The 24,449-nt window shown below is 25.4% G+C and overlaps 1 protein-coding gene and 1 long non-coding RNA gene across 5 annotated transcripts; one reads left to right on the top strand and one right to left on the bottom strand.

The window, feature by feature from the left end:
- Nucleotides 1-801: 801 nt before the first annotated feature.
- On the bottom strand, nt 802-14,683 carry LOC126550718 (uncharacterized). Of its 3 annotated transcripts, none has more exons than XR_007604771.1 (6): nt 14,269-14,683; nt 14,003-14,176; nt 13,143-13,948; nt 12,677-13,016; nt 8,159-8,297; nt 802-1,107 (listed from the first exon to the last, which is right to left on the bottom strand). It is a non-coding gene; the product is annotated as an uncharacterized LOC126550718 (long non-coding RNA). The 3 variants fall into 3 exon arrangements; XR_007604772.1 differs by lacking the exon at nt 802-1,107 and adding an exon at nt 6,603-6,803 and having other exon boundaries at nt 14,003-14,193; XR_007604770.1 differs by lacking the exon at nt 802-1,107 and adding an exon at nt 6,605-6,803.
- Nucleotides 14,013-23,201, top strand: LOC114120109 (unconventional myosin ID). Of its 2 annotated transcripts, XM_027981915.2 has the most exons (17): nt 14,013-14,160; nt 18,736-18,842; nt 18,949-19,144; nt 19,211-19,430; nt 19,493-19,702; nt 19,765-19,977; nt 20,042-20,240; nt 20,371-20,540; nt 20,602-20,711; nt 20,779-20,929; nt 21,040-21,284; nt 21,353-21,512; nt 21,574-21,740; nt 21,814-22,135; nt 22,210-22,350; nt 22,412-22,566; nt 22,693-23,201. In XM_027981915.2, the coding sequence occupies exons 1-17, from the start codon at nt 14,072-14,074 to the stop codon at nt 22,880-22,882; spliced, it is 3,045 nt and encodes a 1,014-aa protein (XP_027837716.2). In that variant the 5' UTR covers nt 14,013-14,071; the 3' UTR covers nt 22,883-23,201. The 2 variants fall into 2 exon arrangements, with proteins under 2 accessions (XP_027837716.2, XP_027837717.2); XM_027981916.2 differs by lacking the exon at nt 22,693-23,201 and having other exon boundaries at nt 22,210-22,358; nt 22,412-22,559.
- The last annotated feature ends 1,248 nt before the right edge of the window (nt 23,202-24,449 follow it).

The raw sequence follows: 24,449 nt of genomic DNA, 5'->3' as shown, positions 1-24,449 counted from the left end.
CTTCCCATCTTTTTAGTTTTCTTAAAAATTAAAATTGAGTTGATCCATGACCTATAAAATATTATAAAAGTGGCCCTTAGTCTGTGGTGGTAAAACGGTTGGGAAACACTGATCTACAATATCTATATATATTTTATTATTGGCACCTACTATTAAAAAAGTGTAAACAAAACAATCGATGATATAATACACAAATATCAAATGAATATAGTCGAACTGCACTCAGGCTCAAAAAAAATATTTCAACAAAAATATCATGCATTTGAAGATTAGAGTGATTAGACATAAGATTCGTAATATAAGGCGGGTTTCCTCTGTACACACATTTGACTCGAGACAAGTTTTCATTTACATTGTACACCATACAGAACATGAACGTTCGTAGTGGTAATTTTGTGCAGTATAATATAGATTATAGAGTGTAGTTCGATCATTATCCTTTTTCAACTCAAGTTCAATTCAATCATTTCTTTTTAGATAAAAAGTGCAATTCGGTTATCCCATTTCAATCATTTGTTATCTACAATTTTTTGAACATGATTAAATATTTCCATAATATATAATCAAAATGAAGCAGCAATTAGTTGCCGTAATAGTTTATAGTTCTATAATCTTGCATTATTAATTATTTATAAGAAATACTAAAAATAATAGAATGGAAAAGGGCATTTATGAGCTCTACTATACTTTTGCATAGCGTCATATGACAAAATAGTTCATTGCATAATAGTGTGTGTGGTGTGTCCAAAACGAATCAAAATCGTAACAATATAAACAGGTTGATCTAATGATCTATATCAAAATCATTTTCAGACAATTCGAAAATCATAAAATAAGCATTTATCTAGTCTATTTTATTAATTTATTCAGTTTGTGGTTGCTGTTGGGTTTTGAGTGTGATGTTAATTGTTAATATTAACACAGAATAGATGACATTTCATCATAAATATAATAATAATTGTTCATCTTTTAAAAGTATTGCACAGTTAAATATTGATATACATAGAAATATAAAATACTTATCATGTATTTGTGTCCAATGTTCAACAGCCACATAATCACCACGCGTAGATGATCGACGATGATTCATTCAAAAGTTATAAATTTCTGCATAATATCATGGAAAAAAAATTAATTAATTAGAGTTATAAACTACTTCTAATAAAAAGTAACGTGTTTAGTAATTTAGCTAAAAGTAACCTAACTAAAACGTTTGAACTTGTTAGTGCTCAGCCTTGTCAAAATTTACCAGTCTTGTAATTTAAAGGATGTCAGTGCATTTTTCTTTCTCTAACCTACCTGCGTCCTGCAACATCAAATTTTCTTTCAGCAGAATTAACGTTGTATTGTTTTAAAATTGATAAAATGTAAAGTTATCGTGAAGTTTGTTTTGTTAAAATAACAGAATAAATTGAAGAGCCATACAATTACACAAAAGTATAAAATAATCCAAATAACAAACTGGTGTGAAGCTACCAATAATTATTTACCTTACCATTGGTAAAAAAATATACAATCACAATGATGATACGTACGATGAATTGCCTATAAATATCCTTTTATTGAATTATACCGGATAAAGCTATAAACCAAATCAACACCGCATAGATAGCGCTGTATGATTCGTTTATAAATATTTATTATAATTTTATTTAGTTAATATTTTATAATAATATAATAAAATTACATTATCAGATTATCTATTATAAAATCTTACATCAGCAAACTTATATATTATCTTCCTCTAAATATTAATAAATGTTAAGTCATCTCTTTGACACGCAGGAGAAGTCCTATAATATTTTAGTATACAATTATTACATCGATAGAGTAAATCTATTAAAGACTTGAGTGAATACGTTGAAAACGATTTATAGTTTAAATTAAACCATCATAGAATAATTATAAATGAATCATTATAAAATTTTAGGTTTTATCATTTATCAATAGAAATACGAAAGAGATTAAAAACACAATATGTCATTATTAAGATCTAACTCCGAATTCGGTTCATTTATTTGATCTTGTAATTATCCTAAAAATATAAAATGATCTTTATAATGTTCATTATAATTTTTTAATAATAATTACTAATACTAATGTATTTAATATACATATTATTCTCATTACCGATACTTTTAATGTTGATGCAAAATTTTTTAACCTAGACTCGCCAAGTATAAGACTTAAATTAGCTAATATTATGTTAGTTTGCTTAACGATATTTTGAATTATGTACCTACGCCATGTAAAACCACAAAAAACTTATATCTATTCGTAATTTCTTATAATAATACTTATCAAGAGTGGAAAATGGAAATAAAACATTTTTTCAAGAGTTTTTATTAAAAAAATGCTTAAAATTTCGGCCTTATTCATAGGCGGATATCGGGGAAGACTTGGGGGGCTTAAGCCCCCTCTCAGAATGTAATCATATTAAACCAAACGTCAAAATAAAAAAATGTGTGTTTCAATATTTGATATTAATAATTTTTATTCTATTTTGTTGGCATACGAGAATGGTCGTGAACAGGGGTCTCCAACCTACGGCCCGCTAAGCTTTTTGCACCGGCTAATTAATGTTTTGAAATAAAAACAAATTTTGAATTATAAAATAAAAAAATTATATAAATAAACATACATTTTTTAAATAAATCTTATCTATTCTTATTCATTTCTCAATTGCATAACCTATCTATTCCTAGATAGACAATAATTATTTTTTTTTTTTTTTAAACAACACATTTCTAGAAATGTTGGCCCGCGATACCAAAGCGTATATCAAATTTGGCCCGCCGTAAAAAAAGTTTGGAGATCTCTGGTCTGGAATATTCACGGCTTATCGTTGTTTGTCAACATTATACATTGAAAAATAAATATCTAAATCTATTGATACCGAAACGATTATTAATATATTTGCTCAAAGCAATAGGTTTATAAAATTTAAATTAAATAAAGCGTGGTCAAGTGGGTACTCACTACCCACTGCTGTTGTACATAAGGTACCGTACGGATTAGGTTATTGAAGTGTTAAATTTGAATCCAATGATAGCCGATAGGTATCATTGTATACCTACGAAAAACGATTCTGGACGAAGATGAATAGATGATTTGTGAGCCTATAGGATATAATACATAAAATATGTTATATTTTAAGTTGGGTGGTGAAAATGGTGATTTATGTTTCAAGTTTCTAGGACTAGTAATTTTTAACTATACCAAAAATCTAAAATTATTTGATGGCAGGTAAATCGTTATATTTTACGAGTAAATTTTGGATTTTGTAAAAATTTAAACTAAGGATAAAATTTTTTTAATTGGTCAACGTTCAAGTTCTTTTATAATTATTATAAGCCAAACTTATGGAGAATCTTGTATTAAATTTTCAACTCTTCACTAGGTACTTATACACAAAAATGTTTATAAATTGTAACTACAAAATAATTTGTAAATGTTCATGATGTTGACGAATTTTTGTGAATATTTGAACTTCAAAAGCTAATAAAAAAAATTGTGAGTATGTATTTTAATAATTTTTAAATCATAATAAGACTTAAGTATGAGGAACTTTATTAAAATTTCAAGTAATTTTACTCGGCCAAAAAAATGTTATCGATATTTATTAAAAAAAAAAAAAACTAAATAAAAACAAATAATTCAAATGCCTATAAATAACATTGAAATAAGCGAAGTATTTTGAAAATTCAATCCTATAAAGAAAATGCCAATTTTCATAACTGGGGAAATTTTCAAACATCTACGACTTTTTCCTTTTTGAATAATAACAAATAGGTACTTAAAATCGTTATCCATACGCAATTTCGAAAAAATTTAAAATTCAATCGTTCATAACATTTTTCTTATAATGACGCTTCGAGTTTGCTCTACAGTTATTTGAAGGAAAACGTATGGAAAACTAAATGTGGATTTTTCAATCTTAGATATAAATACATAAGTGATTTTCTAACTATGAATTCTATTTATTTACATAAGCAATTTCTTTAAAAGTATTTACTCTTAAAGGCGCTTTTAAAAATATTTTTTTCCCATTCGAAATTAGTTGATCAACTTTAGGGAAATATTTCCTAATTTCCTCTGATACTCTATGTAATGCATGTGCCACACATGTTACATGCAATATTTTAGAATAAAATACTTGAATACATTTACCCGCCTTCACCATGTATAGTGTGACGTCACTTAGAAAGAGCAATACGTTGTCATGTTTTATTCCATTCGGCCAAATAATGTGAAGTGCTCTATCAAAAAGTTTAGAAATAGTGCTATGGTTGACTTTTTCTAGACATCAGTATAAATAAGAAATTGTTTTTCTGGATGATTTATTTCCAATGTCCCTATGACAACATTTGCAACATAACGCCCTTCTGTGTCTAACCTTCCAGTGATTAGTTTTTGAGTTTAAACCATATAAAAAAAATCAATTATTTGAATACTCTTGGAAAATTCTTACGTTAGACCTCTATAATGCACCGAGGATATTCACTTTGCCATCGGAAATCAAACCTGAAGTTTATAATTGAAGCATTATTTCGACAAGTTATGTTGTACACAGACACAAAAACAAAAAAAAAAACACACATATCATTGTAAAGTCAATACATTCATCACTTCGTTCAGAATTTAAATTCAGTAGCTATTCAATATTTTATTTTTTTATGTTCCTATATTACTTATATACTTGGTAGGTACTTCAGCTAGAATAAATTAGGAGTAGCCACTAGATTTAATAGGTGGAAACGACTAAAAATGTCTGTTTATATGCTAATGGATAAGATAAAAATGTTAAGCCACCCCGACCCCACGGATGTGACCATTTAGCCATGGATGTGACCAAATATCCGCCTATGGCCTTATTAGATTTTTTATAATTATTACCTTACAACATTTTTAAATTTAAAGCTGTAAAATGTATTATCATATTAATAATATTAATGTTATTTACTTGTCAGATATATTATAACAGTTTTTATTATTATCTTGTAAAATGAGCATGTATCCATAACATATATAAATATTTTTTTTTTTTGTAAATTTGTGTTGAAAATGATATTAAATCAAACCAGCCATTTTCCGTTTTCAAAACAATCTGCAGTTTATAAAAAAACATTAAATTTATGATTTTTTTTTCATCTCAGACATCTAAAATGTACAAATTACAAGGTTGAATGAAAATTGCATTGCACCCCACAGGATAATAGATAGTACCTAATCATAATCAGGCATTCCTTATATTAAATAAGGTCTGAAATTTGTTTGTTCCTTTTTTAAAATTATATTTTTAAAACAGATATATAATATATAGACACAAATCATATTTTATATGGGTTCTTACTGTTCTGACTAGGAGTCGGGGATTTATTTACATGTTTTTTCTAAAACAGTCCAAAAAAGAGCTAAGCAATAAGCTACAAGTTTGAATTATGGTCAATAGATCCGAAATATAAAGTTTTATTTTGCAGATTTTTGCATATTTTGTAATTTTTTGATATGCACTGCATGTATTTGTATTTTACGATTTTTTATTACATATGTACATTGTACGGTTTTTAAATGCATAATATGTAATATTTTGCTTATTTAAATTAAAATAACGTATTTGTAATAAATTACTAGTTATATTTATGGTCCATTTTTTTTTCGTTTAATCACATAACTTATTTAATAAAAATATTTTTAATATTAATTTTTAGATTTAAATTACAATATGTTGAAATAACTACAAATAATGAATCATATAAAATATAATTTAATTTTATATAAAAATATAAAAATAATGATAATAAAAGATATTTATTTAATCGATTTTTTTTTTACATAATGTTTATTTTATAGAGTGGTATATATTCTTAAAAAATAAGAGAATAAATGAAATTAATAGTGTATACACGTATTTATGAAGTTTTTAGATTCTTTAAATCTAAATACTCCCTTAGTAAGTCCTAGGCCCTAGTCATAACTCATAATAATATTTATGTTTTATAACCTACGTCCTACACAATTAATTTAATATTGTCGTCTCTAACCGGCATTGACAGCGGTTGTTCATTAATTACAGTATATTATTAGACGCTATAACAATATTGTAATATATTATGATACAAAATGGTGATAATCCCGGTGATAATGTAAAAACAGTCAATAGTTAATTTAATCTAATTGGAGTTTAATTCATTTATATCTATGACAATATGACTAAATATTTATGTTGGAATTAAAAATAGTTATTTTGAATATTTGTAAAATAATGAAGAAATTTTGGGGGAATCCAAACCCCTTAAAGGCTTGGCCATTCTTCAGATACGGTCTTGTACTTATCTATAATTTGCAAAGACAAAAGAATATAACAAATATAACAAATTTATTTATTTACATTTAGTTAATACTTAAAAATTGTATAATATGTTTATGAAAAAATCAGATATTGAAAGAGATTTTTTTAATAATTTACCTGAAAAAATGATAGTAAAATAATTACGTTAAAAAATAACATTTATAATCGTCCTCATAATTTATTTAAAACTTTTACTCTTTTAAATTACAATATAGTATATATTTAATTTCATATTCTGAAGCAGGATAATATTATTCGAAAAATTTTAATATAGTATAAAAATCAAATTTAGGACAAATAATTTATTAGTTAATAAATTACTATTAAGGAATAACTTATAAGTACGAATATTATATTAAATTACTTTTTAGTGTAGAGTAGAATAGTGAACTAATATTTTGCAGGGTATACCTATAGTCTTGCATTAGGTACTGCACTCTACTGGCAAAACCTGCAATATTAAACTATCCATCAACTGTTCAACTTTTTGCTAAAACTTCAATTATATAGACATATAAAAAAATTATGCCTATGTATTTTTAATATTTTTATATAAATATAAGAATAACTTATGTGAGATTTTGTATTTAATTTTTAAGAATTTTTACCCTGAGAATATGAAAAATGTATACGAATTTATAATCAGGAGTTTTTTATTGTGTAAGTTGGTTTTTCTTAGAAAGGTTAATGAATTTAAGATGTTTCTAATGCCCAGACATAGTGAAAATAACAAGTATCTACATTGTTATTATTATTATTATTTTTTGAAGTACAATAACATGTCAAAAAGGTTTGAGAATAAATAATTATTTTATGGATGAATACCGAATTCATAAACAACTGGACTTTTTTTCATTAAAGCTTTCCAATAGAATTTTTTCAAATTTTATTGACAACTTATCGTGTAAAAAAAGGAAACTCATCATTGTAAAATCAATATATTCATCACTCCAATCGGAATTTTAAAATCAAATTCATAATAAAATATATTAGAAAATATAATTGTGAAAATATTAGAAGTATTATAATATTACGTTTCTTTAAAATTAATTAAAATTTGTATTACTTTATAAATACTAAACAATATTATTTTGATTTTTGATTATTTATATTAAATTAATGCATAATGAATATTTAAAAAATATATCATACGAAAATTATTTCTTTAAAAATTATTAGAAGTCTTATAAATTATACTGTAAAAGTATTCTAGCATAGTATATTAGTGACTCATCAGGACTCAGAGGTGACTCAGAGAAAATTTTATTTAATTTTTCTTCTAAAATATTTAATCATAATCTATCAAAACATATTAAATGTACCTATGTATACGTATACCATTTGATTTTATAATTGTATTATTATAAAAATACTATTTAATTCAAATCAAGAATATCAAATACCATTATTAATTATTTTATCTTTAAACGTTTCTTAAATAAAAATGTTTATCTATTAAAAACAATGAATATGATTGTTATTATATAACTATTTTCTTGTGATTATAAGCTCTAACAAATTGCCCAACATTATAATTGTTTGTATTCTATACATAATACACTTTATAGTTCATATTTTCATACCTATTTATTTCTTTAAAAAATATACTATATTATACGTCTATACCTATATTTTCAATTATTAAAGTGATCTAACAGATATAATACTTTATGATTTTAGTAGTCATAAAAATGGGTGAATATTGATTTTACCGATTTTAGATACCTAAACTTCGCTGGCAACTGTTTATGATATTTACATATTGATTACAATTTGAGCATCATGATAAGTAACATTGGAACTTACTATTAATAGCTGTGAGTCTTTTCATTCATAATTTACGAAAGCTCATCCCTCGATTTTCATATGTACACATGTTTTATGTTTTGAATACAAAAATACAAACTGGCAGTTACATGCATATCAACGGAATAAAATAATTGTCCTGCAAAAAAATAGCAAAAATAGTGCATACATTTAAAGATTATACATACATTCACAAAATGTAAGATTAAATCTTTGACCTATGTTGTAATGAATTAATTAAAAATATTAACTTAGTTTAGACTTATTATAGCTTTCTATCATTTTTATAAAACTCGGTTGGATTATTTATTAATAGGCAATGACATATCCGAGGCCCAAGGGAAGGATTTTATCATTTTTTTTTATAATCTGAAAAATAGGTATTTAGTATAAACATTAAACAGCTGCAGTAGCCGTCGGAATCAATATAAACCTTTTTCTAAAACAAGTAGTTCCGGCGAAATCAATAAATTCCATTAATTATTAATGATCAGTAACTGAATCTATAAATATAAAAAGAAGTGTACATTTTGAATACATTTTATAACTCAAGATCCACCAAACTGATTTCGATAAAAATTTCAGGGCATATTAAGATTGATATGTAGATGGTTTCTGTGAAGTTCGTATGCTATGCGATTAGTGGTTCCAGAGTTATGGCTTCTTAAGTGCACAACCAATTTATTTTTAAATTTTCGGTAACCATGGTAACAATTTTTTATTATTATTATTTATTTTCCTCGTTTATGTAACAGATGATTCGCTTCTATTGGTCGCAGATAGAAAGCTTATATAGGCTCTCTAGTCGCAGGGGAAGGTTCTTATGTTATACAATTTTAGGAAAATCCACCAGAAAAGTACGGAATCTGGATGTAAAAAAAACAACAACAATGACGTCACTGTCTAGCAAGAAAATAAACTATATTTTTGTTTATTGTAAGGTCGCTATTGGTAAAAATTGAATGTAATAGTTGTAGACCAGTTGTTATATTTTGTCAAAACCATAACAATAAAAAAAGAATTAGCGAAATAAGTCAATGTCCACCGTAAATCTCAAAATCACAGCAATAGACAACATAACAAGTTATACCAAGTTTATTGTTTTACCAATAGACAACAATAAAAATACCACGAGATGGCACGTTATTGTGTTTTATTCACCGTAGGTATTAAAAAAAATTGATATAACTTTGAAACTTAAGGGTTAGAAATTATAAACTTACGTACACATTTCGCGATGTTCGCAATCCACTACGGATGGATTGCCTACCTGATAAAATACTGCTCACATAAATCGGACATAATCATAAGAGAGTCTCACGAGCAACGCCAAGCAGAATCGCTATAATATTATTACTTGACTAACTCACTGACTGATAAATATAGAGCGTGAACAATGATAGGTCAATGCTTGCAATTTACACGGTACATTCATACAATCGTACCACAATTCACAAATTTAGTGTGCAATAAGAAAGCATTTTACAAAATTCGCTTTTTAAAGTGGTGTTTGCACAAATTTTTTGAGAATCAAAATAGTCAATAAAATGTCTTAAGTTTTAAACACCGTTGAACCGAATATTAAATAACAAATTAATCAAATTTCGAATCATATTATAGAGTTGGCATTTTAACGGGAAACAAAGTGCACGGGCTTAGCTCGTTATCTATAATAGGCAGTTAGATTCTATATTTTACCATTGAACGATTATTAGAAACATATTTTTCATATTATCAAATGTTACCTATTAAACAATTAATAAATATTTTGAGTTGGCTCAAAAAAAAAATTACGTAAATTAAAACTATTTTAATACACTTTAGTTTAGGTACAAACTGTGAGTTGTGAATTGTGACCGAAATTATTAAATACTTTTGATTTAAAGTTATAATTATATAAATAGATAAGCAGATTTCTAAAATAAATTATCAACATATTTAACAATAATAATATTTTCGATAACGTTAACATTTTTAAAAAAATCTTAGCAATATATAGTCAATAAAACAAATTAAACATTTATAATCTTCTTTCTGTAACATGATGAGTTGTCATTTATAAATAAACATGATATTTTGAAGTAATTATTCAATTAAATCTAATGAATTTCATATAATAGTGTTGAGCTATTAATAACTCTTATTTATATATACTATATACCTACATCTGGTAGAATTAAATAAACAATTAAAATAATACAGTTATTCGTGGTTAAAACACAACCACCATTTTAGGTATAACAAGTGAGAATAAATGTGCAGTACTTCCAATTCATTGATATTTAAATTTTAAATACTATAGATTTGGTTAACTAGGTCATAACGCACAATTCATTAATACCTAATTGTTATTTCAATATTAATATTTTTACCTATATAATACTGAAATGCAATATTGACAGATATTTTTATCAAAAAAAACAGTAGGTAAATTATTCTATTTATAATCAAAAAAATATATACATATGTTAAAAAAATTATGTATATAATATATTATTATATATAAGTAGTATTTTATGATTTATTAACTGTGCATTTTTAATAATTCTATATTTAATAGTACCTATACGTACCTATATACATACAATATTTAAATACCTAATACCTAATAATATATTTGAAGGAAATAAATCAAAGGACATTGTGAATCCATATAGGTAACTATATATTCTACAATTAGTATAGTGTTCATTAACTATACCACCATTTTTATTGTTATTTGTATTTGTTTGATCATTACGTTGATCAATATTTGGTATACCACAACCTATATCGGCTACATCGTATACTATTTAATAGGCATAGGTACATCATACGTATAATAATATACATATAAATACTACCTATGTATAAAGTCAATTAGGAATATAATTCTACATGACCTATAGGTATGCAAGTATTTTTAATTTTTAGTATAGATAATTACAGTCATGATTTGATAACAATATATATGTATAACATTAAAAATATAAAAATTAATTTCGATAAAACATCAACTAAGTATTTGGCAAGTAGTAAGTATTGACATTAACACCTACAGCATTGGAGAATCTCAGTGTTATAGATATACAAAACATATTATTATAATAATATAATATGAATAATATAAATATTATAATACGCTGGTAAATACAATTGTGTAAAAAAATTATAACATATGAACATAACATATACAGTGATGCATTTAGTATAGATTACAGAACACTCCATAGATAGATAATATAAGAAGTATAAATAATCTATAAATCTATTATAATTTTTTATAAGTGTTCAGATTTTTTAACCATTAAATAACGTAATTGTACCTATCTAGCTTAGAATAAAGGATACATGCGTAAAAACTCATAAATACTTAAAAATTTTAAATTTTTCATTTTACGAACAGTTTAAATAATCAGAATATATTGCAAAAAATGTTTACGATATTTTAATTTTTAAGCAAGTCATGAGTGTTTTATAATTGTACATTTTTTTAATTCGTAATTTGCCACGTATAATAAAATAAATTTAGGTACACGATTGTATTAACATTAGGTTTAGGTATTTATTATCTGTAGTAATATTATTAATTGTATATTAAAAATAAATACAATATAATGAAATCCCTTACCAAAACAATAAAACATTAATGTTAAGGGAGTTGAAAACGGTAATTTTCTGTTTTTGTCTAACACACGTACAATATAGGATTATAATAAACGTGTTATATTTCAAACGTACCGATATATGTAATGCAAAGGCTTTGCAGCAAGCCAACAAAGCGATAAGAATTTATAATAACTAAGATTTGAATTCGTCGTCAAGTCATCATCTCGAGATGGATTTTCTTATATTTTTGATTTTAACTTTTCTAAAAATTGAAATATGTTTACTTTTTAATAACTTTTTTAGGATTTTTGGGAATATTAAAAAATTGAGAAAGTTAATCTCAAGTAAACTTGATGACAAATTCAAATGTTTTCAGAATTTTTATCGCTTCGAATTATATGTTGCTTGTGTATTAGAAAAAAAAATAAAATCACCACTTTCAATCTCCTTAATAGTTAATATTAATTATATTTTTGGTTTATGTTATCTATTGTTGTGTTAATTAATTTTAACACGTAGGTATATCCGTATATCGCTAATAATTAGTAATAACAATTATTTTTAGATACAAAATATTGTTGTAAACGTAAAGTTCTGCCAACAATATTATTGTTGTTATTATTTTGTAATCATCATTTAATATCTATAAAAATTCTAAAATAGATAATACTTTCTAATAATAACAACCTTAATCTTTATTTTTAAACAATTTACTATCTTTTATCTTATGCAGTTATACACTTATACCCGAGTACCTGTAACCAGTAAGATATACATATTGTACATATTCATAAGTCACATAGTTGTTCTGCTATTCGACGTGCATGATTACAGGTAACTCGAAGTCAAGGTAAATTTCAAAAGTTCAAAATATACATAACAATAAAATAATATTCTACACTACCATAGTCTATATAGTCACATACTTACATCAACTGTGTTTTGGTTAAATAAGATACTGATTTCTGATTGAGAGGTTGATATTCATATGATTGCGGTATTCTTCCGGGAAATTCTTGGAATATTGTTCTTATCGATTCTTCGAAACGAATTATTATCACTTCTTTGCCAAAGGTAAGTCATAGGTCAATAATAAAATTGTCAACTTGTAATAATTACCGGGACAAGTACACACTCCCGTGTTTACACGACGATAATCGAAAAAACTGTGTAACTGTTGAATCGATTGTAATAAATAATAATATTATGTAGGTACTTACTGAACGATTGCCGCGAATTTTTTTTTTTTTTAATTAACAATCTTTACAATCTGCAATAATTAATTATCTATAAATATAAGATTAATGGTAATTATTAATAGATGTTGTAGGTATAGCCGTATAGGTGATACACTGATACATCATGAAAACATTATTTGAAAAAGAAAAAGTTCTACCTTCTAAGACGTGGTTTACTGTTTTATATTTTGTATTCTCTAAATACGGCAGCTGCTCTCTAACTTAATAATAATAACAAATGACACGTTGCGTGCCTGTAGCGAAATATAAATTACGTTTTCCATTATTGTAGTTGCTCACTGGGTGGTAAATCGGCTAGAACAAAAAACAAAAACTTTATTGCCGTCTGCAGCTGGTTGTATATTTCTTGGTTCCCGATGTTATACGTCCCTAGTTGTTATGAGTTATGTCATTCGTTATGAGTGCTTGTGAATCGCACACCAAAAGTCAAACTATAATAGGCGATGACCGTGTCTGTGTCGTCACGGGTAATAGGTACCTTCACTAGTCACTACCTACACCTTCGATTTTCGGAACCCCAAAATCATAGAAAAGAGATTAAAATAATAAAATGCCAAGTACGGTAATAATGGTATATATTATTATGGTATCGGCGAGGACCACGATACATAATAATATGACACTGTAACAACTAACAAATCAAATGATGCGGCTAACGATAATTTCGCGTCTGCCGTCTCGGACGCACTGTCACCACCACCCACAATATCGCGGTTGCCTCTTCCACTTCCCACAGTTTCCAGTCGCCGTGTGTACGACTATAATTGTAGTAACTAGCAGACAGCAGTACTAACTACTAGCAGTAGTACTATAGTCTATAGTAGTGTAGTAGGTATTAGTGTATTATATAGTGTCGTGTAACTATTCTGTGCCGACAACCGATATCAATTCGCGCGGTCGTTTCTCGAACTCGCGACATTGTCTGTTTAATATCAATTCTTACCTAAAATAAAGATGAACTTGTTGAATCCGCGATAAATTTATCACTCGTACTTACATAATATAATCTTTACACATCGACACAGCATCCCGTTGCCGATCGAGAAGATAATAATAATATATTACCATGGCCACCCGAGATGAACCGGGAATTGTGGATTTCGTTCTACTGGACGAGATCACAATCGAGAGATTCATGGAAAACCTGATGATAAGGTAAGTGTTGAACGTCCTATGATAAATTTAGTACTGATTAATAAGTGACGAAGATTTCACCCCGCCGAAAGATTTAAGTGAGGAAAAGTGTATTCGTCAGTTACTTACTGATAATAATATACGCTGATGATTATGCCGTTAAATGTTCAAAAACTACCCTCCGCCCACGACCGTGTGTGCCGCATACACCCGCTCGCGCGATTGGTTAGTCCTGTCCAATCGACGCAGTGCCCTTGACCATTTTAAGATAATTTTTGAATTTCCCTCTGAAAGTCTGAACACCCGAACACCGACAGAATCCGCGGATATGACGACTGACTAGATAAGGCTGTCGACTCGATTAATCGTAATAAAGAATATTAGTAATAATACTATATTAATATAATAATTTAATATATAATATATCATTATACATTTGATATCGTAACGCGGCACGGATATTGTATATTGTGTCATTGAATAATTACCACGATGATGTCATACTTACACTGCAATATACATAATATATTATGCGTATTGTGTATACATGCAGCGGTGGAAGTAATACGGTATTATAACTATTAAAATTCCTACGTCGTCGAAGCTTATAAGGTTTACTAATAGAAAAAAATATATATATCTAAGTATGCCTACATAGTACCAGTCTGTATTCATACTGCTCGAGAATTGAGATATGACTAATCAATCCTTGAATATCTTAATTCGTGCGTGTAACGATGAGTACTCTCGTCTCTCGACGGTAATATTTTTATACACTTCACTTGAGACTAATTTTAAATAGTCGTATAATAACAGTATTTACCTCGGTAGTATATTACATATTATTTATTATCATTAGTTTTTCACTGATAATAATTAATTAAAAATAACAATTTAATAGTCTTTTAAAATGTTTTTTAACGAGTTTTTTATTTTTAATCTCCAATACAAATAAACTACCTATTTATTTTAATATATTATGAACTTAATATTTTTTTGAGACAAACAAAATATTATATTTATTTTAAATGTTTATATTCTTGTCATACCTAGATGCTTAATATGTTTTAAAAATTTTCACTGCTAAAAAATATAATATAGTCAACCATTTTTTAATGTATAATTATTTTTGACTTTATTAGGTAGTTGGAGAATTTATTGCATTTTTAACATTTATTTGTATACTTAAACAATAAACATAAAAATTATTCAATTATTCTGAAAAATTTAGATAAATATATCATATTACATCTATTATTTTGTTATGTTGTTATGGATATTGTTATAATTTGTAACAGTGCATTCTTCTCTAAATACCTAGGTACTTACACCTACTTTTATTTTAAATTAATTAGATTAAAATATTGATGATAAGATAAAATTAGCTTTCAATAATTTATAATTTTATGAATCTGATTATTCTATTTTTAAACATCACATACTTTCATATTTTTACTAGATATTTATTATCTGTTTGAAGGAACAATAAGCAAATTGGATTAACATACTATAATCCTTTTACACAAAAGTATCTATTTCTAAAAATAATAATTTTAAATTACATTTGTAGGTAATTAAGTGTCCCTTAGTCCCTTTTTAAAGAAAAAATAAAATTATATAATATATACCTAATTATAACAAGTATACTGAATATAGTAAATTTAATTTATATAATCCTATTTTCTTGTTTATAATATTTATATATATTTTTATAAATGTAGGTATAATATTTAAAAACAACACTAATCCAAGACTTATATTACATTATCCTTTCTAAGGGTACTAATCAATACATAAATAGTTTAATGGAAATAATTTCTAAACAACAAAAATAAAATATAAAACTATTTAACTTAATTCAATACCTAAATGTATGTCTTAGGTTTGAAATTGTGATAAGCTTATGATTGAAAACTATTTAATAATATACTCAATACTCATTGTGAAATTAATTATTATAATTTTATTTTATTGGGATCAATAGACTACTGTTTATGAGTATATATTTTTTCTTTTCAGATTAAGATAATTATTATTTTCTCTACATTAAACAATTTCTAAATTGAATAAAGTTTACAAGATAAATTAAATAAGGTCATTTAAATTAAAAAAATAACCTAGTTGTAAACTCCAACAAGATTCAGCACTATTTATAAGAATTAGTGCTTAACCCGAAAACAAATAATTATATTTAAAATGAAATATTATACATACATTTATTTATATGGCTAAATAAGCCGTTATGTGGTCTATTGAAATATCAGATTAAACATATTCTAATGTTTAATTTGATATAATATATCCTCTTGGCAGTCAATGTCAACAACTGGTTTTTTTTCTTACTTTTCTAACTATATGCTATGCCCATATTAGAACAATCGTCTGCAATGAAAGCTAATCAAAATATTTTATACATTTCTACCATTTACACTATCTCTAAACAACTATGAATTGAGTGTATCTAAAGCTAATTTCTATTTTCAAATGGATTGTTATATGAACATTTATAAATTTATGAGTTTCATACACATTCCTTACTTATTAAACTTTAAACTATATTATACTTATCTATTAATATATAAATATATTTTTATTATTTTATTTCCATAGGTACTTAACTGTTTGTTATTTAAGCAGTTATATATTCAATATTGTATAAATAGGTACATCATATTATAATATTGTAATATAGTATACATATAATATATATAATATATATGTATTTTTCATAAAATATGTTTATGTATTAAACAAAACAAATAAATATGCTATATTATGTATATTGTATAAGTAAATTAATTAAAAAAATATAGATAGGTAATTTCTGCATTCCTGGTTATTAACATAATATTTATTTCTATTCTTAAATAAAAAAATTATCTTATATTTTTTTATTTAGTTTAGTTTATTAATTAAAAACTAATTATTAATTATTAAAGTGTTAAAGAATGTATTACACATTCATATTTTTATATAAAGGTTCAACAATAGTACCTAATCTGGAATACATTTGAATAAGAACCTAATGATGTTTTGTTAATACATTTTTTTTAGTCTTCAAACATAAAAATTCTAAATAGTTTTCTTTTACTTCATCTAATTATTTTTGGTAATAAAAATAAAATTACTTAAACTTATTACATAATGTCATAATGCATGACATTTATTATATCTACCTATTTATTTTATATGGATAATTTCTAAAAGTTAATTAAAAAAAAAAAACAAATATTGATATATTAGCTTGACAAAAGCTACAAAATCTTTTTAAAAAGGGCCTTATAGGTACCTATATTCTTATATATTATTTAGAAACAAATGCTTTTTTACAATTTTGGATAATGAAGGCTTAAAAAAATGTAATTGTAGTTAGATTGTTTTTTAGAATAGAATTTCTTTATAAACACTAACACTAATACTTTTTAAACGTGTCCACCAACACTGTTGGATTTCATTAAAAAAATTAATAAATCTTCAACATTTAAACCTTGATTATTTGACATAGACAATTAATTATTTTTTTGTAGCTACCACTAATAAACAATTGTTATATTATTTTAAAGATCTTGTAATCTACTTGATAAAGTATTGTAGGATTTTCCCAACAAACCAATTCCCAGCAATATGTTAAGGTGTTAAGGTAATTTATGATTTTGTACAAAGTTTTATATTAGCACGTTAACTGTATATCATATTTGAATATATATGTTGAGAAGGAAAAATTGGGACTTAAAAAAAAAAATTGAAAATTAAAAAGTTAAAATATCCAATGTACGGCTTACACATTTATATGAAATAATACTTGTAGGAGATGCTAACAAAAATTCCAATAGCTTAATAAATTATAACACTGATCAATTTGTAGTGAATTTAAAAACAAGGTAGATGACGCCAAATAGCATATTTGGCATCATCTGCAATGAAAATGTTAAATTACTTTGTATCCTAAGTATAATTTGGATTAGTGATCTTATAATATTTTTAATAAAATAGTAGATGGAAAAATCACAAAAATTTTTCTTTTCATACCAAATTTCAGATTTTTTGGTTGAAAATAACCATTATGAAAAATTGATTTGTTGGCAGTCGTACATTGTTTGTATATATTTTTTGTTAATGTATTGTTGGATAGACTTACTTAAATCATTTTGTTTTATTAAAAAATTGTCTTGAAATAATATTAATACATTGTTAAATTGAAGTAGTTGTAGAATTAAATCTATAGATAGTCACAATAATTAACAAGTACTAAACATTAGCTTCTGTACTATATATTAGCTCATCATTCATGTAGAAACCTTAAAAAAAAAAAACGAAGTTGTATGATAGCTAAATACATTTTTTAATTTTTTTTTTTTTTTTTGAAATAAGGAAGGCCACACTTTGTTAGTTCAAATTTATTCTTATCTGGGTACCTTCTTAGTTTAATACAATCTCATTGTGGAACCAACCATGGCATAAAATCTAATGTTAGCTCATCTTTAAAATTATGTTTTTTATTTTAATTTAAATATCTTATAACAAAAAAATTATTTATTTTTTATGCTTATTAACTGTTTGATTCCTTACCTAATATATGTATGTTTTTCTTATTAGATTTAATGCTGGTTTTATATATACCTATATTGGCGAAGTCTGTATTTCTGTAAATCCATATCGCACTTTAAACATTTATGGTCAAGACTACATAAATCAATATAAAGGTAATATTTTTTAATTCTAACATTATTTATGAAGATTCATTAAGTCTATGCATTGTTTTTGTCAATTTGTAATTAAACTTCTACACTTTGTATGTTTTGCATGAAGGACGAGAGATTTTTGAGAATCCTGCACATATATTTGCAATTGCTGACTCTGCACACCGTAGCATGAAAATGCACAGACAAGATTCTTGTATTGTTATTAGTGGTGAATCAGGAAGTGGTAAAACTGAAGCATCTAAGATTATAATGAAATATATTGCTGCAGTCACTAACTTGACTGGTCAACAAGAAGTAGAACGGTACACTACATCTCTTGTTTAGAAATACTATATTTAATTTAAATGTTATTATCTAATATTTTTCAGGGTAAAGAACATTTTGATTCAATCAAATATAATTTTAGAGACATTTGGAAATGCTAAAACCAACAGAAATGATAACTCCTCTAGATTTGGAAAATATATGGATATTAATTTTGATTTTAAAGGAGATCCAATTGGTGGACGAGTAATTAATTATTTACTTGAAAAATCTCGTGTTATACAACAACAACTAGGTGAACGTAATTTCCATAGCTTTTACCAGGTAGGTAATAAAATTAAAACAATCTAAGAATTTTTTGTAATAATATAACTTATATTATTTAGGCATTAGGAAATACAACACATAAAGAAGCTAGCAATTTAGGGTTGAATCCAGATCCCCAACATTATTTTTATACACGACAAGGGAAATCTACAATCACACCAGCTGATAAATCTGATTTTCAAGCTACCTTAAGTGCTTGTAAGACACTTGGATTTTCAGCGACTGATATTAAAACAATTTGGAAAATTGTTGCTGCTATTTTACAATTAGTAAATAGATTTTGAAATTGCCAATAATAATAATTTAACAAATTATTGCTGCATTCTTTTAGGGAAACGTAACATTTTCAACCAATGATGATGATAGTATTACTGTGACTAATTTTCATAATAATCCAGTTGAACAAGTATCTAAGCTGTTAGAGGTTGATACTAAAGATCTTCTAACTGCTTTAAGTAAGCGTATAATTGCAGCCAATGGAGAACTATTGCAAAAAGCTCACACTTTATCACAGGCTGAAGTTGGAAGAGATGCATTAGCAAAAGTACTACTACAAATATTAGTTTTTATATTCTAAAAATATTATTTTAATTTTATTATTATTGTAGGCAATTTATGATCGGTTGTTCACTTGGATAGTAAGCAAGGTCAATGAAGCATTAATACCATATATTGAAAATGATAAGTACAAAGGAGGAACTGTAATTGGAGTATTAGACATTTATGGATTTGAAGTGTTTGAACAAAATAGCTTTGAACAATTTTGTATTAATTACTGCAATGAAAAACTCCAACAAGTATTCATAGGTATTTTTGATTAAGAATCATTAATTTTTTTATTTTATTATTATTTATTCCTAATGAAAAAAAAAATTATATATATTAGTAAGTACATTGAATGTGTTAATATGTTTTATATTTATTATTTTATCAAAAGATTTGGTACTGCGTCAAGAACAAGAAGAATACAAAAAAGAGGGCATAGCTTGGCAAGAAGTAAAATATTTTAACAACCAAGTAATTTGTGATCTTGTGGAAAAGCCACATCAAGGCGTGATTGCAATTATGGATGAAGCTTGTCTGAATGTAGGAAAAGTGAATGACGAAGTATGTTGATTAATAAAAATAAATATTTATTTGAATAATTAATTTACATTTACTTATTTAGATGTTATTAGAAGCCATGGATTCAAAACTTTCTAACCATAAACACTATTCTAGTAGGCAGGTGAAAACATTAGACAAAGATTTAAAACATAAGACTCAATTTAAAATTTTGTAAGTTATACATAATTTTAATAAATATAAAAAAATGTATTTTAATTATTATTATTAATATTTCAAGACATTATGCTGGTGATGTAGTGTATAATATTTATGGTTTTTTGGAAAAAAATAAAGATACATTATTTCAAGATTTTAAAAGACTGCTTTACTCTTCAAAAAACCCAATTATTAGAGATATGTGGCCTGAAGGAGCCTTAGATATAAAATCTGTAAGTATAATTAATCATATAATAGATTCTGTGGTAAAACTACAAAAATTTGCTTCTGTAATTTGTTCATATTGTGTGCCTTATAATTTTAATTTTATTATTTTCCATAGACAACAAAAAGGCCAGTAACTGCTGGAAGTGCGTTTAAAACATCAATGATTGCTTTGGTTAAAACATTAAATAGTAAAATGCCATATTATGTAAGATGTATAAAACCAAATGAAAACAAAGCTCCTGTTGGAATAGACTATAAAAGAGTAGTTCATCAAGTTTCTTATTTGGGTCTATTAGAAAATGTCAGAGTAAGAAGAGCTGGATTTGCTCATAGACAGCCTTATAATAGGTTCCTTAAAAGGCAAGTAATTTTATACATTATATACACCAAACAAACGTAAATAAAACTTTATAATGTTGTATTTTTAGATATAAAATGATAAGTGGTTTTACATGGCCTAATTATAAATGTAGTGACAAAGAAGCCACCAGAGCATTAATAGATGAAAATCATTTTTCAAATGATGTTAAATATGGGATAACAAAATTATTTATTAGGTCGCCTCAAACATTATTTGCCTTGGAAAAGGTATGTAAAATAACAAGATACTTACAATAAAATACATTATTTATTTGATGAATTTTTTTAGATGAGAGCAGAGTTAATTCCAGCTATTGTTGTATTATTGCAAAAACAGTGGCGAGGTGCTATTTGCCGAGCTAAATTCCGCAAAATGAAAGCTGCCTATTTTATAATTAAGTTTTATCGGCGTCATAAAATTCGTACTTACCTTAAATCTGTGCTAGCAGCTCATAGGTTAACTAACAATATTTATTTTTAATATATCTTGTAGTCATAATTAATCGATGAATCAATGTATGTTTTATAGAACTTGTGAAAATAATGTGCACCATAGGGAATCAATAATTTGGCCACATACAAATTTTGCTGTTCGTCAATTGGAACCTTCATTAAGGTATATATATAAACGATGGAAAGCATACAAACTGTTGAGCCCCTATCCTAGAAGTGAATGGCCACAGTTGCGATGCAAAGTATATGCTGCATCTTTATTATGGGGAAAACGACCAAGTTGGGGTGCAAAACGTATGTGGAGAGGTGATTATCTTTCATCGCCTACAGAAAATCCAGAAAATGCTAATTATACAGTTGCATTGAATAACCTTAAGAACTCTGATCGATTTAATCAGGTATATTGACATAATAATTTGATTTATTAGTTGATTTCTATTATAATATTAATTTTATGAACAAAATAAATTAGGTTTTGTTTTCGAGTTTTATTTATAAAATGAACCGTTATAATAAATGTGCGGATCGTGCAATATTAATAACTGATTGGGCAGTTTACAAGTTAGACATAAAAAACTTCAAACCAATGAAAAAAGGAATGCCTATACAAGAAGTAAAAATGTTGTAATAGAAAAATTATTATAGACATATAATTTATAAACTTTTATTGTTAGGTTACTGGAATGAGTGTAAGTCCAGGACAAGATCAATTGGTTGTAATTCATTCTAACAGGGGTAATGATTTTGTAGTTACTTTAAAACCAACAGCTGACATTAATGAAGACAGAATTGGTGAACTTTTAGGAGTTATCAGCACCAGATATTTTCAGTAAGAATATGATACCTAATATAGTGTACTTAATTTGTATTACAATAAAAAAAAATAGTATAAATATTTTATTTTTAAGATTACAATAAATCGTATAATTTATTTTAAAAAATTGTATTGTTTTAGATTAAGAAATTCTGAGTTACCAGTGAATGTGTCCAATAAATTCAATTGTATGTTGGGAAAAAAATCTCGAATGCTTCGAGTTGAAGTCAATCCACAAACATCAACTGCAAGTTTTAGAAAAGATGATAATGGTGGTATTGTTTACATCATACCACCAAACGTTGCAGTTCACCCATTTATAAAGGCGTGAATTCCATCAATATTTTATTTTGAATTACTACTCCATTTTATGAAAAAATAATTGAGTACAAAGTTAAAAATGAAAAATATTATTTGTTTTTGGTAATTAACTCAAGGGCATTATAGTTTTAATAACCATTGGGTACATCTAAACTTTGAACACTTCACTTATAAATTTATTTTAAGAGGTTATTCTCATGTTATTTTAAAAATAAACTAACAGGGTGAATTTAATTTAATTATTATTTTAAATTATTGATTAACAAATGTTGCCATTGGAATTTTGTGCCTTATATTAATTGATTAAACTGTGATTTCTAACTAGTTCATTTATATACTTCTTTATTTTTTGTAAGTGTAATTATACTATAAGTACTGTTTGATTTTTATATTTTTAATTTTCATCACATTATTGTATCTTAATTATTTATTAATTCCGATTGTTTTTAGGAAACTATTTAATTATGTATTATGTTTGTGTATTTGTATAATTTTATATTTTATTATTTTATTTAATTAATTCTTTAAAAAAAAAAAAATATATATTGTTAGTTATAACTTATAAGTAATAACTAAGAAAATATAATGTATATTTTATTTAATTGTATGTATTAAGAAGACCTATACATAATATATTTTATTTTGTATTTACAATAACATTTTCAATTTAGTTTTCAAGCATATTATCCAGAAATAATACTATCAAAGAATTATCTGAGAATTTTTTTAAAATAATTATATTTATAGGTATAGTTAAATTAAAGAAATTTAATATAAATAATTTTTTAGTAAGAATTAAATTTGCTTATTTTATATGAAATATGTTTTTTTATTAGTATTTTTAATTTTTAATCAATTTTATTTATTTGATTGTTTAATTATTTATAACAGTAGTTCTCAACCTGGATGACATGTCACCGGTGAACAGGTTACTATAAACAATCACCGTGTCAACTGGTAACATTCTCGGTGTTGCACAAATTAACAGAATAACCCCCAACCATAAGACATATACATGTCCAAAGGTTGAGAATTACTAGTTTATAACATAATTTTAAAATAATGTTATATTTAAATTGAACATATCTCAAAAAAAATTAAGTTTTCTTTTTTTTTTCTACTATAAAATATTTTAAAATTGTGTAGCATTAAGATCCATCTATTTATGTTTATATATATATATTACTATGTTTTATTATGACTTATATTATTCCTTTTCATTACAAAGAATTTACAATGTACAAAAAATATTATACATTGTTTTGGTTGTTTAAAAGATTTAAAGAGTGTTGTCAAGTTTTGAACAACTTATTGAATTCTCATTTTTTTTTTTTATTTAGTACTTATTTAGGAAAAATTAACATTTTTACACAACTCAAAAAAACCAAAGAAAAATTATAATAATATTCATTATAAAATAATAATTAATTAAAATAAAATTCAAATTCAAATTTTTTGTTGTTTAGTTTATAGCAACTATGGATTATAATTATTTAGTAGTGTAACTGTTTAAGTATATTTTTCATTACCTATTGAATACTTTTTTTTTTTATAAATAGTTTTGAGTAGGCACATTG

The sequence above is a fragment of the Aphis gossypii genome, chromosome 3 (assembly GCF_020184175.1).
Source record: "Aphis gossypii isolate Hap1 chromosome 3, ASM2018417v2, whole genome shotgun sequence".
NCBI classification, from domain to species: domain Eukaryota; kingdom Metazoa; phylum Arthropoda; class Insecta; order Hemiptera; family Aphididae; genus Aphis; species Aphis gossypii.
Note: the sequence above shows the minus strand (reverse complement) of the source record. Positions and strands in the feature narration are given on the sequence as shown.